Source organism: Sapajus apella, unplaced genomic scaffold (assembly GCF_009761245.1).
Source record: "Sapajus apella isolate SASKATOON/1434 unplaced genomic scaffold, GSC_monkey_1.0 scaffold7, whole genome shotgun sequence".
NCBI lineage: Eukaryota > Metazoa > Chordata > Mammalia > Primates > Cebidae > Sapajus > Sapajus apella.
In genome coordinates, this window is record NW_022436947.1 from 3,743,857 (window position 1) to 3,759,856 (window position 16,000).

Sequence of the window (16,000 nt, forward strand, 5' to 3'; positions counted from 1 at the left end):
TCTCAGGAAAACATAATTTTTGAAGAACTGTCTCATCCTGTGACAGTGACCTAATGTGAATGATTAAAATATATTTCTGTAGTTGAATTGAAAATAGATATATCTCTATTGCTGAATTCTAGTAATCTAATTCACTCTTTAAACTGGACATACAGTAAAATTACCAGTGTTTTAAACTTGCTACTTTCTCAAAATTTATAGAAGCTATCCCAGTAACACTGTTAACGTCTTAAGTACAATAATCGTATAAAGCACCTTCTTTCAATATATTTCCCAAAGTTTCCTTTTTAAATCCTTCTTTTAAAATAGCCATCTGAGAACTATTTTACAAGGCAGGGTTTTATTTGTGTCTGTTGGTTGTTTCAAGCCTTTTCACATAATAGTGGTTTTGTAATCAACTTAGGTAAGACTGATCGTAAGTTGTGTAACTATGCATCACCAGCCATGTTGACGCTCAGGCCCTTTAAGGATGCAAGAGAGATCCGCTTAAGTTTCCATTCTTCAAGCTGGATAAAAGCTAAACAAAGATACATTGGCTGGAAACAAACAACATCGTGATGGCTTTGTTGACCACTGTGGTGTTTAGCTCTGTTTGAAGACTCTTCTCCAGGTAGACCTCTCTACTCAAGGTGGAGCAAATCACTTCCTTGTTAATAATGCACGTGCGGATCTTATCTTAGCTCTGTCTGTTTTATAACCAATGATCCAAAGCCTCAGGGCCACTGCCAGCACACTGCCACATGTACTTTGTTGTTCTGTTAACTCTTAAAGAACTCAGATTACCAATGGTACTACCCAGATTCATGAGTTACATGTTCTCATACGTTGCCTTTGATGTCTTTTCTGAAGTCTAATTTTTTCTGTCTGGATCCTAGAAGATATTGATCTAAAAACAAATTAGTTGATAATTTCCTAAGAGTTATTTCAACAGATTTTAATATTTTTACTTCAATGTGACTAGTTCAAAGTCACTGACACCACACAAACGTTAAACACATTTCCATCATTATTTCACCTCAGGATGGTAAAACCCCTTTCATTTTCACATCCAGGGGACTACCCATCCCACAGTCTTGGCACTAGTGGGAGCGAAAAATCTGTTCAGGAACACCCTGCAGTCAGTATTCCTCATGAAACGGGTATTCAGGATGATCACGCCACCTGCCAAAACAATTGCCCCACAGAAAAAAGTTCACTCCAAAATTGCACAGCTGTATTTGCCACTGGCATCCTTTGAGAATTTCACTGACGACTTCCCCTCTCCTATTCATTCATCTACCATTTCTTACCTGCTCTCCTGTGTTTTCCCTCTAGCCAGCACCTTTTCCTGAAGCTCTGGACAGCCCCCTGGATGTGAGTGTGTTGAAGGAAAGTTGGCAGCCACCACATCAACAGAACAGAATCCCCAGAGGTGAATCATGTCTTAGGCACGTCATGTGCGCATGCCCCTTCCCTTCTCCCTCCCCCTTTCTGCTCCCTTGACACTGGCTGCCTGTTTCTCCAATGTGTTACATAGGCATTTCTCTTTGAAACTCTAATTATCAGTGTCACCCTCTGCTGATCAGCATTTTTTTTAAACAGATGGGGTCTTGCTCTGTCACTCAGCCTGGAGTGCAGTGGCATGATCATAGCTCACTGCAGCCTCAAACTGCTGGGCTCAAGCAATCCTCCTGCCTCAGCCTCCAAGTAGCTGGGACTATGGGTATGTGCCACCATGGTTGCCCAGGCTGGTCTGAACTCCTGGGCTGAAGCAGTCTCCCTGCCATGGCCTCCCAAAGTGCTAGAACTACAGGTGTGGGCCGCCACACCCAGCCTCATCAGCATTTTTACCTGCCCCTCTCACTAGACCTTCCTGTGTGTTGAAAGTTTGAGATCTAGAAAGGTGGTGAGTAGCAAAATAAGTTTCCTTCATGATGATGATGATAGTGAATTAGCTCTTAAATAACAATGGTAAAATGGTCTGTAAAATGTCTGGAATGTGTGTGTTCCTGGTTTAGTTTTCTGCATGCACTGTAAATGAAAATGGAAAATACTAAGATTCTCAAATGTAAAAAACCAACTGGACAAAAAGCTGATAAAAAATCATGGCCAAGCATCCCTAAATGAGACAGTATTTGTGATTAATGGCGCCTAATTTTGGTTTCACCCTGCTGATTTTTCTAGTTATTTCCTGGTAAGAGTTATTTTTTTCCCCTATGTTGCTAGAATTGCTTTTAAATATGTCAAATGTCAAACTGAATAATGTCACCAACTGTCTGTAAAACAATTAGTACATTGGTGGATTGATTATATGGGTTTTTTGTTTTGTTTTGTTTTGTTTTTTAAGAGAGACAGGGCCTCACTGTTTACTAGGCTGGAGTATGGTCATAGCTCACTCAAAGTCTTGGGTTCAAGTGACCCTCTCACCTCAGCCTCCTGAGTAGCTAGGACTACAGGTGTGTGGCACCACGATGGCTTATTTTTAAATTTTTTACAGAGATGGGTCTTGCTATTTTGTTCAGGCTGATGTTGAACTCATGGCCTCAAGTGATTCTGCTCTCTTAGCCTCCCAGAGTGCTGGTATTACAGGTATGAGACACTGCACCTGGCTTCTCTTCTTAACCATATGCTATTGATTCAATAGACATCATTTATCTTCAAGAGCTATTAATTAACCTATCATTGTTAGTTCTGGGAAAATATCATTTACGTGTTTGTGTCTACTCTTTTGTTACTCTTTTGTTCTTGAGGCTGGGTGGTGCCTTTTGATGTCAATTTCCCCCCTGGAAATTCTCCACTAGGAAGATGTTTAATTCAGAAATTCAGTAATAGTCCAGTCAGTGTACTTTCTGATGAAAAACAGTGGGATTAATAAAGTAAGTGTCCAAACTATATGAATCATCTTAGGATTTTCTGTATGCTCACTTAAAGATTCAAGATGAAGATGACTATTCAGGTGATTTGAAGAACTGGAAAGATTAATAGAGAATGATTAAGAAGAAAGAAATGCATGTGTGTGTGTATGTGAGTATATATATGTATGTGTGTAGATCTGTACACACATATATAGAAACTATACTCTTTTTTAAAGGGCCCATAATAGTTAGAGAGTAAAGAGCTACTTCAGTTGGTTAGTTGAACCTGACATTTTAAAGGAATATTTGGAATTTTGCTTGTGGGAATAGAGCTAATAGGTAGAGCTAGAAATAAAAATCTTATAGGCAAGAAAGTGTTTGTCTAAATCTAGGTTCTTGGTTTTCTTTCTTTCTTTCTTTCTTTTTTTTTGAGATGAAATCTTGCTCTGTTGCCCAGGCTGGAGTGCAGTGGTGTGATCTCAGTTGACTGCAACCTCCACCTCCCGGGTTCACGCAATTCTTCTGCCTCAGCCTCCTGAGTAGCTGGGACTACAGGTGTGTGCCACCACACACAGCTAATTTTTGTATTTATAGTAGAGATAGGGTTTCACCATGTTGGCCAGGCTGGTCTCTAACTCCTGACCTCGTGATCCACCTGCCTAAGCCTCACAAAGTGTTGGGATTACAGGCATGAGCCACCGCACCCGGCCGGTTCTTGGTTTTCAACCTGGTGCTTTTTTTACAACATCATCATGCCTCTTTTTCAAAAATTTTTAAAAATAACTTTGCTCTAATTTGTGCATCACTTTGACATTTAGGAATAAATAAATAAGTTTCAACATTTGTGCTGTTGTTGTTTTAGCATATGTATGTAATGAATTAATTCTCCTCAAGTTCTTTAACTTGCGTGCCTTAACCTAAGTCACAGAATGCCACACATGCCAGGACTCTTCTTTTTGGTGAGAGTGTAAAGTTGTGGAAGGTCCTGTAGTGGATGTATTTCCCCCAGGCCTGTTAACGTTCAGAACATGTGGCCCACCATGCTTTGCCTTGGTGCTATGGACGTAGGTCAGGGTTTATATGAGACTTGTTGTTTGACACATGACTATTCAACACTACTGGCCAGTACCCCATTAATGATCCCCAGACTTACATGAGCAATTGTACAAAGCGGACATTTTTATTCAAGGCTTCAATATCCTTCATTTCTTCTTCAGTGAGAGAGAAGTCAAAGATCTGAAATCATGGAAATAATAGAACATTTTTGGAGGTCAAGCTTGGGATTAGAAAGTGGGGCCACCAGTGGGAGCCTTTCAAAGATACATGACTATCTCTGCAAATGTCTAAGAGGAGTTAGGCTGGTGTTGGGGGGCTGCCCACTGATGTGACGCTGGATACTCTGTTCTGCCCTATGTCTTCAAGACCATCTTTCTGGGGACATCTTACAAGAAATTCCAAATGCTCTGAAACCACAAATGTTAATGAAATCTCCTAAAATCTCAAATGTGAAGAATTCTTACTTCTGTATGAGATGCTTAGCTTTCGATTCTGAACTACTATCTTACACTTATAAAATTCTGTCTGTAAATATGCTTTTTTGTTTGAGACAGGCTCTCATTCTGTCGCCCAGGCTGGAGTGCAGTGGTACCATCTTGGCGCACTGAAACCTCCATCTCCTGGGTTTAAGCTGTTCTTGTGCCTCAGTTTCCCAAGTAGCTGGGGCTGCAGGCACCTGCCACCATGCCCAACTAATTTTTGTATTTTTTATAGAGATGGGGTTTTACCATATTGCCCAGGCTGGTCTCAAACTCCTGAGCTCAAGTGATCCTCCCACCTTGGCTCTATAAAAGTGCTTCAGTTATAGGCATTAGCCACTGCGCCTGGCCTAATTTGCTTTTTAAACAAACTTTTAATTTGTTTTGTTTTTAGCTTTTAATTTGCTATGTTGAAATGATTTCTCTCATCATTTTGATGTCTCTTCTACCTTTTATTCTAATTTTCATTGTTTTATTTTTCTTAGCTTTCATACTTTATTAATATTCTGGTTTATAACTGTCTTTCATTATCATTTATATATTTTATTTTCACTTTTATTTTTAACATTTGGGTTATCTGTATATAACCTATCTTCTCTTTATTATTTTATTTCTATCCTTTAACTTTTATTTTAATATATTTAATGACTAATAGATTTTAATTATATAAGTAGTACATAAATATATGGTCTTTGCAAAGAAATGAAACACTGTAGAAGTACATAGACCTACATGGAATAAATAATGAAAGTCTTGTCACTCATCACCCCAGTCTTATTTCCCTTCCCAGATATTCCTCCCAAACACTACACACATCAAGAGGAAAATGCACTCATTGGACCATATCTTTATAATTCTACAACTTTCCCTTGTTCACATAATATCATAGTGACCTCAGTGATGGTTCTATCATAATATGCAACCTGACTTTATTCATTTCATCATGGTATTCGTTGTATGGGGGAATACAATTTACTTAATTATCCCTCCATGGATTCTTTCCAAGTACTCTTTTCAGAGAACCATTTTAAAAAATGATTTATTATCTAAGTATTGGCATTTATGAGTTTACATAAGGAATCAAAATTTTGCACAATATAAAAATGAATGAATTGCCTATAAAATGAATTCTTACCCAGACTTCCTTTTTGCTAAATGCTAGTCCTGTCCTTTAAGTCTTGGTGGGTCAGCCTCTTATCCAGTAAATATATAGTGTAACCTAATGGCAAAGTGAGGTTGCAACTCTTGCAAAGATGCAGGATTTTATTCAATCAATGAAAATGATCTTGGAAAATGATCTTAGAAAAATATAATTTGTTCTAATTATAGGTATGATCTTTTTTAAAAAAAGAATCCTGCACAGTTAAAATCTACTTTGATAGACATATCAAAAGAGCATGACTTGAAAACATATTAAAGAATTAAAAATCTCCTTCAGATGAAGCCCTCCAAAATTTTTGTAAGAATTGTTCTCTTTATGAACGTTCTGCAAATCTTTTGTGAAATAGAGGATGTCCTGTTGTGTTGTCATGTAATTTTGTGAAGCATATTTTTAAAAATCAACATGGATTCACTGTTTCTTCTGAGTTAGTAAACATGCAATGTGTAACCTATATCGTGTTGAGAATAAAAGGAAACTGACTTTCATAAACTTTGGTTTCAATCTTAATATAAGCTTCCAAATTCATCCTCTGTACATTATTTCTATGTAATTTTTTTTCTTGTTTTATGTGGATTGATTTTCAGTGGTCTTTTTTTTCCTCCCATGGCACAAATTACCCTAAGTGAATGAGGATCTCATATTACAAAACTGAGCTCCTGGGGGTTCCTCTCAAACTGCTTCTCCTGCAGTTTTCCATTTCAGTAAATGTCTGAAGAAGGAGAGAATGTCGACTGTATCAGATGTGGTTGAAAGATCGAGTGGGACAAGGACTGAGAATTACTGGATCTAGCGATGTGGAGGTCACCGGTGACTTTGACAAGGGCTGTTCCAGTGGATGGTCAGGGTGAGAGTTTGGTTTGAATGGGTTCACGAGATAGTGGGGGAAGGGAATGGAAAGCATCAGGAACAACTCCTCTTTCAAGATGTTTGAAACAGAAAGAGAGAAGTGGATAATAGAGAGGAATGTGAGTCTAGATTGGATTTTATTTTTTAAGATAGGAGGTTACTACCTATGTGCATGCTGGTGGGAGTTGCACAGTAGAGAGGAACCATTGCTAGTGTAGGAAAGAGAGGAAAATGTTTGAAATTGAGGCTATGGAGGATTTGTTGGGCATTTGTCATTGCAATTTCCAAGGGATAGCCATGGGAATGAGTGGTTGAAATATATAGGACAAGATTCTTTTGGGAGAGGAAGTCAAAGAGCTGTCAGGTAAGGGCAGAGAATGACTGGTGTGGATGTTGAATTCACAAAGAATTACGAGAAGAAGAGTGTTAGAGAAAGTGAAAGTCAGCCCAGAGATAACGTCTTCAAAGAATGGAGGACAATGGATGATGGCAACAACGCTGGACTGCACCTGGTATAATTTCATATATACACTTTAAATTTTAACTTTTAAAATATTCTGGCTCCATATTAGTTTTCTGCATTTCTACCATTAATTTTATCTAGTTTTTAAACTCATGGTTTTTGTTTGTTTGTTTTGAGACAGAGTTTCGCTCTTGTCATCTAGACTGGAGTGCAACGGCATGATCTTGGCTCACTGCAACCTCCGCCTCCCATGTTCAAGCAATTCTCCTGCCTCAGCCTCCTGAGTAGCTGGGATTACAGGCGCCAACCACCATGCCTGGCTAATTTTTGTATTTTTAGTAGTGATGGGGTTTTGTCATGTTGGCCAGGCTGGTCTCAAACTCCAGACCTCAGGTGATCCGCCTACCTTGGCCTCCCAAAGTGCTGGGATGACAGGCCTAAGCCACCGTGCCCAGCCTAAACTTATGGTTTACCTTAACTTTTTAAAAAAAAAATTTTAAAGCAATGGGATCTTGCTTTGTTGCCAGGCTGGTCTCAAACTCCTGGCCTCAAGCAATCCTCCTGCCTCGGCCTCCCAAAGTGCTGGGATTACAGGCTGAACCACTGTGCCCAGTCTTAACATTTTATTACATATATATTTTTTTGTTCTTCTTTTAGCATCAAAATATTTTTCCCTTTATTCTTTATGTTTTATTGCTCTTTACCATTCTTTTAAAATATTTTTAACAGTTTATTTTGCCTTCATTCTAAGAGAACATAATATTTAATTTTATTGCTTCTTGGTTTCATACCCAGCAAAATTCATGGTTATTGAGTAAATCTATTCCCAAAAGAGTAAGAATTGGCCGTGATTTTCATTCTCATTTTCCTTCTAAATCTATGTTCCTTTTATATTTTCTTGGAATATGTGACCTCTGAGATCCATTCTGTTATTATCAAGGCTATGGAAACATATGGAATATAACAGAATTAGTTACAATGACAATTTCAAGGAGAGTGGCATTTTCTCTGGTACAAAATCGTGATTGGCTGCATGCCATAAAGTTCAAATGCCTTCCATTGCAAAGGTCACTTGTAACACTCTCATAATTTTTGAACAGCAAAATTTTCAGTCCCCGAAAAGTGCATTAAAACTTGTTTTAATCTTCAGTGAACCTACGCATTAGTCATGCAGTTGATCTCTTTCTCTTTTAAGATTGTGGAAAAGGGTGTCAGTCACTTTTTAGTGTGAGGCATTTTGGCAAATGTTAAAGCATTGTCAGGAGTTGACGTAACTGTTCAGCATCTTTTCCTCCTTTTTTTTTTTTTGAACCTCCCTTCCCTCTTCCAGTGGAGCTCTCTGTTACCTCCTTCAGCACTGGAGTAGGGATGTAGCCCAGGGGACCAATCAGGTTATCCTATTCAGTGTCCCAGTGAGTAATATCAGGATGACCCCAAAGAGCTAATCAGGGATTGGTAGAGACCCTGAGAGAAGCCTTTGTTTCTGATCACCTTCACTCTTCACTGAATATGAGTAATTGATTATCCTGGAGCTGTTAGGAATTGTCTGTACCACCATGTGGGTGGAGAGAAAGGAGAAAGGGGGGGGAGAGAGAGAGAGAGAGAGAAAGAGAGAGAGAGAGGGAGAGGAGAGAGAGAGAGAGAGAGAGAAAACGAACTAAATATCTTTGTAAATCATTTGAGTACCTGTGTCTAGCCATTTCTGATCTACCCATGGACTTTCTGGTTATGTGAGCCAATAAATTATCTTTTTTTTCTTTGCTAAAGTTTGAGCTGCATTCTATCATGTAGCAAAAAAGCTCTGAAGATGTAATTGTCTAATATTATGGATACCTTCCTATGCCAGTACTTATATTTCTAAATGGCAATATAATATTTCAATGTACAAATATGTCATAGCTTGTTTTATAAAATCTGGTTGAAGATAGTTTTGAGTTTTTAAAAAATTATAAAAATAATTCTATAATAAACATCTGTGTGTTTCTGTGTGTATGTGGATACATGTATGTATGTGCAAATACATCAATAGGATAAGATTGCTGAGTCAATGGATATGTGTATTTGAATTTATTTGACAGATAAAATGGTATGTTTTTATCCTATAAAACGTGATGTTTTGACATATCTATAAATTGTGGAGTGGTTAAATTTAGCTAATTAACAACTGCATTACCTCATATAGTTATCATTTTTGTGGGAAGAGCACACAACATGAACTCTCTTTATATTTTTCAAGAATACACTATATCATCATCAACTATAGGCAGCTTGTTGTACAATAGATCTCTTGACATTTATTCCTTTTTTCTTTTCTTTTTTTTTTTTTTTTTAAGATGGAGTCTCCCTCTGTCACCCAGGCTGGAGTGCAGTGGAGCAATCTCAGCTCACTGCAACCTCCACCTCCGGGATTCAAGCGATTCTCCTGTCTCAGCCTCCCAAGTAGCTGGGACCACAGGCACATGCCACCACGCCCGGCTAATATTTTGTATTTTTCAATCACCTCAGCTTCCAGTAACCACTATTGTACCCTCTACTTTTGTGTGATTAACTTTTTTAGATTCCACATATGAATCAATCATGTAATAAATACATTTGAATTTTGATGAACGTGAAATACTGATACCTTACTCTTCCAAATTTCATACCAATTAATGTTTCTAACAATAGTATATTTTCATATACTATTTCCCCAAATATCAAGTATTTTGATTATTTTCTGATATGAAGGGATAACTAGTATCTTATTTTTTATTTATCTTTAACTATGAGTAAGGCTAAACAATTTACTTTTGAAATATAAATTATTAACTAATGGTGGTTAATTTTATATGGTACTTTTCTATGGGTGTATTTACCTAGCCGTTTAGTCTTTGGTAGTAGCAGAATAAATGAATCCCTCTTTTGTCTAGTTCTTTCTTCATCTGGAAATTACAATGTAGGTCATAGATTACTTACAGAGATATATATAGATATAAAGGCACTTAGCATTCATAAAGTCTAAATGGTCCTCTTCAATAATTTTCAAATTTGTCCTCAACTTTTACCAGAGCCATTAAGAAGGTGGAATGTTGACTATTATGAATTCCAAATTTTTTTCACTCTCAATTCTGTTGTGTGGGTAGAGAAGTGAGTAGGTGGTGCCAAGAGCCAACAGATAAGGGAAGAGGCTGGGTACAGTGGCTCACCCCCATCTTCCCAGAACTTTGGGAGGTCAAGGTTGAAGGATCGCTTGAAGCCAGGAGTTCCAGACCAGCCTGGGCAACATAGCAAGACCCTGTCTCTACAAAAAAATTTTTTAAGAAAGAAATAAAAAATAGATAAGGAAAAAGAAATATGAGGCAGCTGGATAGTGTACAAGTAGGAAAGCAGTCTCTGAAGTACTAGCAGTTGTCTGAAATTCAGTGTAAGTTAAACCTAGATATGGGCTACACAGGTCAAAAAGGTGGTATAAAATAAAATATGAAAGCGTTACAAATTTCCTGTTAAGCTGAACATAACGTTCTATAAAAGCAAACACAGCAAAAAAAACCCATCTTTTCACATTTCCAAAAACAATTCTTTTACCTGAAAATTTTCTTTGATCCTTTCAGGATTGAAGCTTTTAGGAATGACAACCACCCCTCGTTGGATGTTAAAACGCAAAACAATTTGAGCTGCTGTCTTCTTGTACTTTTCCCCCAATGAGTTTAGAAGTGTATCTTTTAACAAAGGAGGAATAGAAACATCCACCCTTAAAAATATCAAAACATGAATCACAATTAGTTTGCTCAATGAGAACCAAAGGTCAATCAACCACCCTCCTCCTCTGTCTTCCCATTCACCCCGTCACCTGCAGGTCACCAGTAACTAGTTTCTTTGAGTTCAGAGTATGCATTGAATGGAGAGTTACTCTTAGCATGGGGGATCAAAAGAGGCAAGTTTATGGAGCTGCCTCCTTCAGAGGGTAAATAATATTTTTTGATGAGACTTACAGAGAGAGCTGGCATATAGGGAAAGGCAGGAAGACTGAAGTGGAAGAAATAGAGACACAGCTTTTGGAATCATCTTAGAGCAGAAAAATTTTTACTTAAGTTTATGGGACACATCATAGGAGAAGTATCACTACTGAATACAGAGATCAAAAAATTCAAAACTTGTAACACATGGCCATAGAAGCTCCTGTGTCAAATAATAATTAAACTAACATTTACTGACCAGTCCTATATAGCAGGCACTGATAGGCAATTTCATACCTATAATGTAATCGATCTTACAACATCTCAGTGAGGAAAGCATGAAAAGCTCTAATTCATATATACAGATAGTGACTTGAAGAGGTTGCAGAGGCAAACCGAAAGGCATTCCAATCAAGTACAGTAATTCCCACGAGCCTCACACTCTACGCCAAAGGAGATACTTCCTGAAGCTTTACTTACCAGAATGGATTCCTACTGGTCCCCAAAGGGCTGTATGCAATAATGACAATGTCATGTTGTTGGCAAAATTTCAGGAGTTTTGGCTGGGTGAAATATGGATGGCACTCAACCTATGTAGTTGCATTGGAGAGCAGACCACAAAATCAGGGCCATGTTGTTGAATGCAATTTTGTAGTTAACAAACTATTCTTCAATAAGATCCATTTTATTAATAGAATCTCCTTCATACTGTATACATTTTACGTCCTAGTCTGTCCTTTAATATCTTGTTCCTTTTGCTTCCTTAAAATGGATTCAAAAACATCTTTTGTTAAGACTTCACATAATATGAATGTCTTATAACTTATTTAATAATTCCCTTAATTTTTTGTATTATGTTGTTTCCATTGTTTTTCCATTATAAACAATGCTGTAGTAAACATACATCAGTCCATCTGAGGATTCTGATATTTTTATTAGGGCAGATTACTAGAAACAGAAGACTGAACATTTTTTAAGGGCCTTCATACGTACTGCCAAATTGTTTTTTAGTAAGGCTGAACCAATTTGCACTCACTAGCATTTCATCACTTGCCTACGTGAGGGCATTATATTTTAAAATATTAATAAGACAAAAACTTTGCTAATTCGATGTGCAGTAGAGAATCACACTTGAATTTAAGTTTCTCTAATTAATAGTGAGTTTAACATTTTTCATATTTGCCAGTCTTGCAATTTGTCCTTTGTGGATTTCTGTTCATTTCTTTTACTCCTTTTTTTGTTGAGCCTTAGTGTTTTTTCTCATTGATTTTTATTACTTTTTTTTTTTTTTTTTTTTTTTGACACAGCCTTGCTTTGTTGCCCAGTGGTGTGATCTTGGCTGACTGCAACCTCCATCTCTTGGGTTCAAGTGATTCTCCTTCCTCAGCCTCCTTAGTAGCTGGGATTACAGGTGCACACCACCATGCTTGGCTAATTTTTGTATTTTTAGTAGAGACGGGGTTTCACCATGTTGGTCAGGCTGGTCTTGAACTCCCAACATCATGATCACCTGCCTCAGCCTCCCAAAGTCCTGGGATTACAGGCATGAACCACTGCGCCTGGCCTAGACTCTTAACTCACAAGGACATGAGGCTTTTCTATGTTACAAAATATAGTTATCTATTTTTGTGTGTTCTTTAACTGTTCCTAGTATTTTTAGTTTCTCATTTTTGTACTATTAATCAAAGTTTTCTTTATGATTTTTTATGGCTTCCTTTTCTATCTTCTTCTATCTTCCGTTTGCAGCTTCAGAAACCTAAAATTCTTTTGTAGAATGTACAAATAATTTTCTCTTTCTTCTTAAGCTCCTGATCAGAGATACATTAACCTTGGAGTTATGAGGCAAAGATCTAGGCTTGTTTCTACATAGTTAGCAATTTTTCTCACAATATTTACTGGAAAAGGTATCCCTTTGCCATTAGTTTGTGCTACTTTCTTCTGTATTAAGCTCTTTATTATACTTGAGCCTGTTTCTAAGTTATCTGTTATTTCCCACTTTTTCATATGTTGGTTCTTGTACCACTCTTACATTACTTTAAAGACTCTATGTTCTATCTTAAAATCTGGTAACTCTTATCTCCCTTATTTGCTTCTTCAAAAACATTTTTGGTTACTTTTGCCTGGGTTTGAACTTCCAAGTCTGTTTATTAAGTGACACCAATAGAAAGAAGGCTGAAGACTTGCACAGGGTCCCATGATGAGATTTAGGTGGGGCAATCATGAGCCTTCCTGACTCCCAGCTGAGGCTTCTTGGTGTTAGTAAATCCTGCCCACTCCCCACATCCCAGTGCAAGCTATTAGGCCGTACCTGGTTGCTGACTGGCTTGTGTTTGAGTCCCGGCTTGTTCAGGATGAGCTCCAGTTGCCTGCGGTTAAAATTGGACACTCCCAGGGATTTCACCAAGCCAGCATCTTTGCAAGCTTCCATAGCCTGTAGAGCAAATGTCAACGGGTCAAGAAACAAGCCTCACAAGAAGCAAGAATGAATGTTTAGAAGGGTGACGGTGAATTCTTTAAAAAGGAAAGTTCCTGGGTATGTTAATAAGCATCCTGCGAAAAAGTAAAAGAGGAAAAGGCAGTAATTCTATGATTGAGTTTGGAAAATATTTGTATGCCATATCTTCTCCTTGTATTTTCTCAAGGTATTTACCAGCACATTAGTGATCTCAGGTGGGGTGTGATGGCTCACACCTGTAATCCCAGCACTTTGGCAGGCAGAGGCATAGTCAAACCCTGTCCCTACTAAAAATCAAGAATTAACTAGGCATGGTGGCGCATACCTGTAGTCCCAGCTACTTAGGAGGCTGAAGTGGGAGGATCCACTTGAGCTGGGGAAATTGAGGCTGCAGTGAGTTATAACTGTGTCACTGAACTCCAGCCTGAGCAACAGAGACTCTGTCTCAATCAAAAACATTTTTAAAAAATGATTCTATTTCCTGAAATTTTTTTATTCTTTATGCCATAGTACCTGGGCACACACACACGTGTGTGTGTGTGTGTGTGTGTGTGTGTGTGTGTGTGTGTGTGTGTGATAGAGTTTCGCTTTTGTTGCCCAGGCTAAAATGCCATGTTGCGATCTCAGCTCACTGCAACCTCTGCCTCCCAGGTTCAAGTGATTTTTCTGCCTCAGTCACAAGTAGCTGGGATTACAGGCACCTGCCACCACACCCAGCTAATTTTGAAATTTTAGTAGAGATGGGGTTTCACCATGTTGGCCAGGCTGGTCTCAAACTCCTGACCTCAGGTGATCCATCTGCCTCAGCCTCCTAAAGTTCTGGGATTACAGGCATGAGCCACTGCACCCAGCCAGCAATTGTTATAAACATTCTGGTATATATGAAATAGATATATTCTCCCATTTTGGGATGTAACACTGCCCCTCTTCTCTCTCTCATGCATATATGTTTGTAAATATACATACACACATGTTGTCTATAAAATTAGGTCTAACTCTTCTAGGCTCCTCAATAACTGAAATTATTATGTCAAAATTAACAGAAAGAATATGTCAAAAACTAAAAGGAATATGTGAAAATCTCCTACTATACTGGTGATTTATCAATGTTCTGTGTGTGTGTGTGTGTGTGTGTATGTGTGTGTTTGTGTGTGTGTTTGAAACAGTATCTTGCTCTGTCAGCCAGGCTGGAGTGATGTGGTGGGATCTTGGCTCACTGCGGTCTTGACTTTTGGGCTTAAGAGATCCTCCCTTCTCAGAGTCTTGAGTAGCTAGGTTACAAGCATGTGCAAACACACTGCCTAAATTTTTTTTAGAGATGAGGTGTTTCACTATGTTGCCCAGGTTGATTTCAAACTCCTGGCCTCAAGCGATCCTCCCACCTTGGCCTCCCAAAGTGCTAGGATTACAGGCATGAGCCACCATGCTTGGCCAATGTCCTCTTATATTCTGTCAATTTTTTGTTCTCTATGTTTTGAAGATATTTGGTACATATATGCTTAAAATTAGTATATCTGTTAAGCTTTCATTGTAGCGTATTAAGAGTTCATTTTCCTTTTATTATTTGATCTTAAATATTTTTATAGATAATGCATACTTTGATCACTTTCACTTTATACATTTTTTAGAGCATCTGTTAGATTTTTGTTCCTTTTACTTAGTACATAAATCAGACCTAACGATTTCCAGTGTGTGTCTTTATGTGGCAAAATTTCTGAGCATGTTTAGATGTGGAACTTTTTATCATGCATCATTTTTGCCTTATAGTTTGGTGAGTTATAATTGATGTGCAATAAACTACACGTTTTTGAAGTGTACATTTTGAGGAATTTTAATGTATGCATACCCAGTAAAATCATCATCACAATCAAGATCATGAACACCTCCAGTGGAATACTGATAGATGTTTAACAACCAGCCATCCAGGGAGAAAAAAGTTTCCCAGTTTGTAGCATTTGTCAATGTCTGCGATGTAACTATTCACACCAGGCTGCACTCAAGCTAACAACCCAACATCACTGAATGTGGAGTGAGGAAGAGGTTTGCAGACAGGTTCTTGCAAGCTGGTATGAGCCAGTTTTAGTACAAGATTATCCCTCCCCCAATGAATTACCTTGGCATTTCTGCTGAAAATCAACTGACCATATATGTGTATGGGTCTATTTTAACATGCTCTGTAATGTTTTATTGATCTATGTGTTCCTCTTTATGCTAATATGGCACTGTCATGATTTCAGTAGTTGTATAATAATTCTTGAAATTAGTATAAATTGGCTGGGCGTTGTGGCTCACACCTGTAATCCCAGCACTTTGGGAGGCCGAGGTGGGCAGATCACCTGAGGTCAGAAGTTCAAGACCAGCTTGACCAACATGGTGAAATTCCGTCTCTACTAATGATACAAAAAAATTAACCACGCGTGGTGGCTCGTGCCTGTAATCCTGTCTACTTGGGAGGCTGAGGCAGGAGAATCACTTGAATCTGGGAGGCAGAGGTTGTGGTGAGCCGAGATGGTGCCATTGCACTCCAGCCTGGGAAACTAGAATGAAACCCTGTCTCCAAAAAAAAAAAAAAAAAAAGAAAAAGAAAAGAAATTGGTGTAAGTCCCCCAAATTTATTGCTTTTTGTTTTTGAGATGGAGTCTTGCTCTGTCACTCATGCTCAACCGCAGTGGTGTAGCTCACTGCAGCCTCAACCTACCAGGTCAAGTGATCTTCCTGCCTCAGCCTCGTGAATAGCTGGGACCACATGCACATGCCACCCTCATGCCCG

At 38.3% G+C, this 16,000-nt stretch overlaps 1 protein-coding gene across 3 annotated transcripts in view; it reads right to left on the reverse strand.

The window, feature by feature from the left end:
* Window positions 1-245: 245 nt before the first annotated feature.
* The window catches only part of AKR1D1 (aldo-keto reductase family 1 member D1), a 44,007-nt gene continuing 28,252 nt past the window's right edge, over window positions 246-16,000 (reverse strand). The window contains exons 5-10 of one of the 3 annotated variants that reach the window (XM_032275872.1): window positions 13,084-13,206; window positions 11,256-11,365; window positions 10,405-10,570; window positions 3,988-4,070; window positions 1,290-1,383; window positions 246-1,161 (exon numbers count right to left, since the gene is read on the reverse strand). In XM_032275872.1, the coding sequence (XP_032131763.1) occupies window positions 1,311-1,383; window positions 3,988-4,070; window positions 10,405-10,570; window positions 11,256-11,365; window positions 13,084-13,206 (555 nt within the window). In that variant the 3' untranslated portion in view covers window positions 246-1,161; window positions 1,290-1,310. The remainder of the gene's footprint in view (window positions 1,162-1,289; window positions 1,384-3,987; window positions 4,071-10,404; window positions 10,571-11,255; window positions 11,366-13,083; window positions 13,207-16,000) is intronic. The other 2 variants (XM_032275873.1, XM_032275874.1) reach the window with 2 other exon arrangements.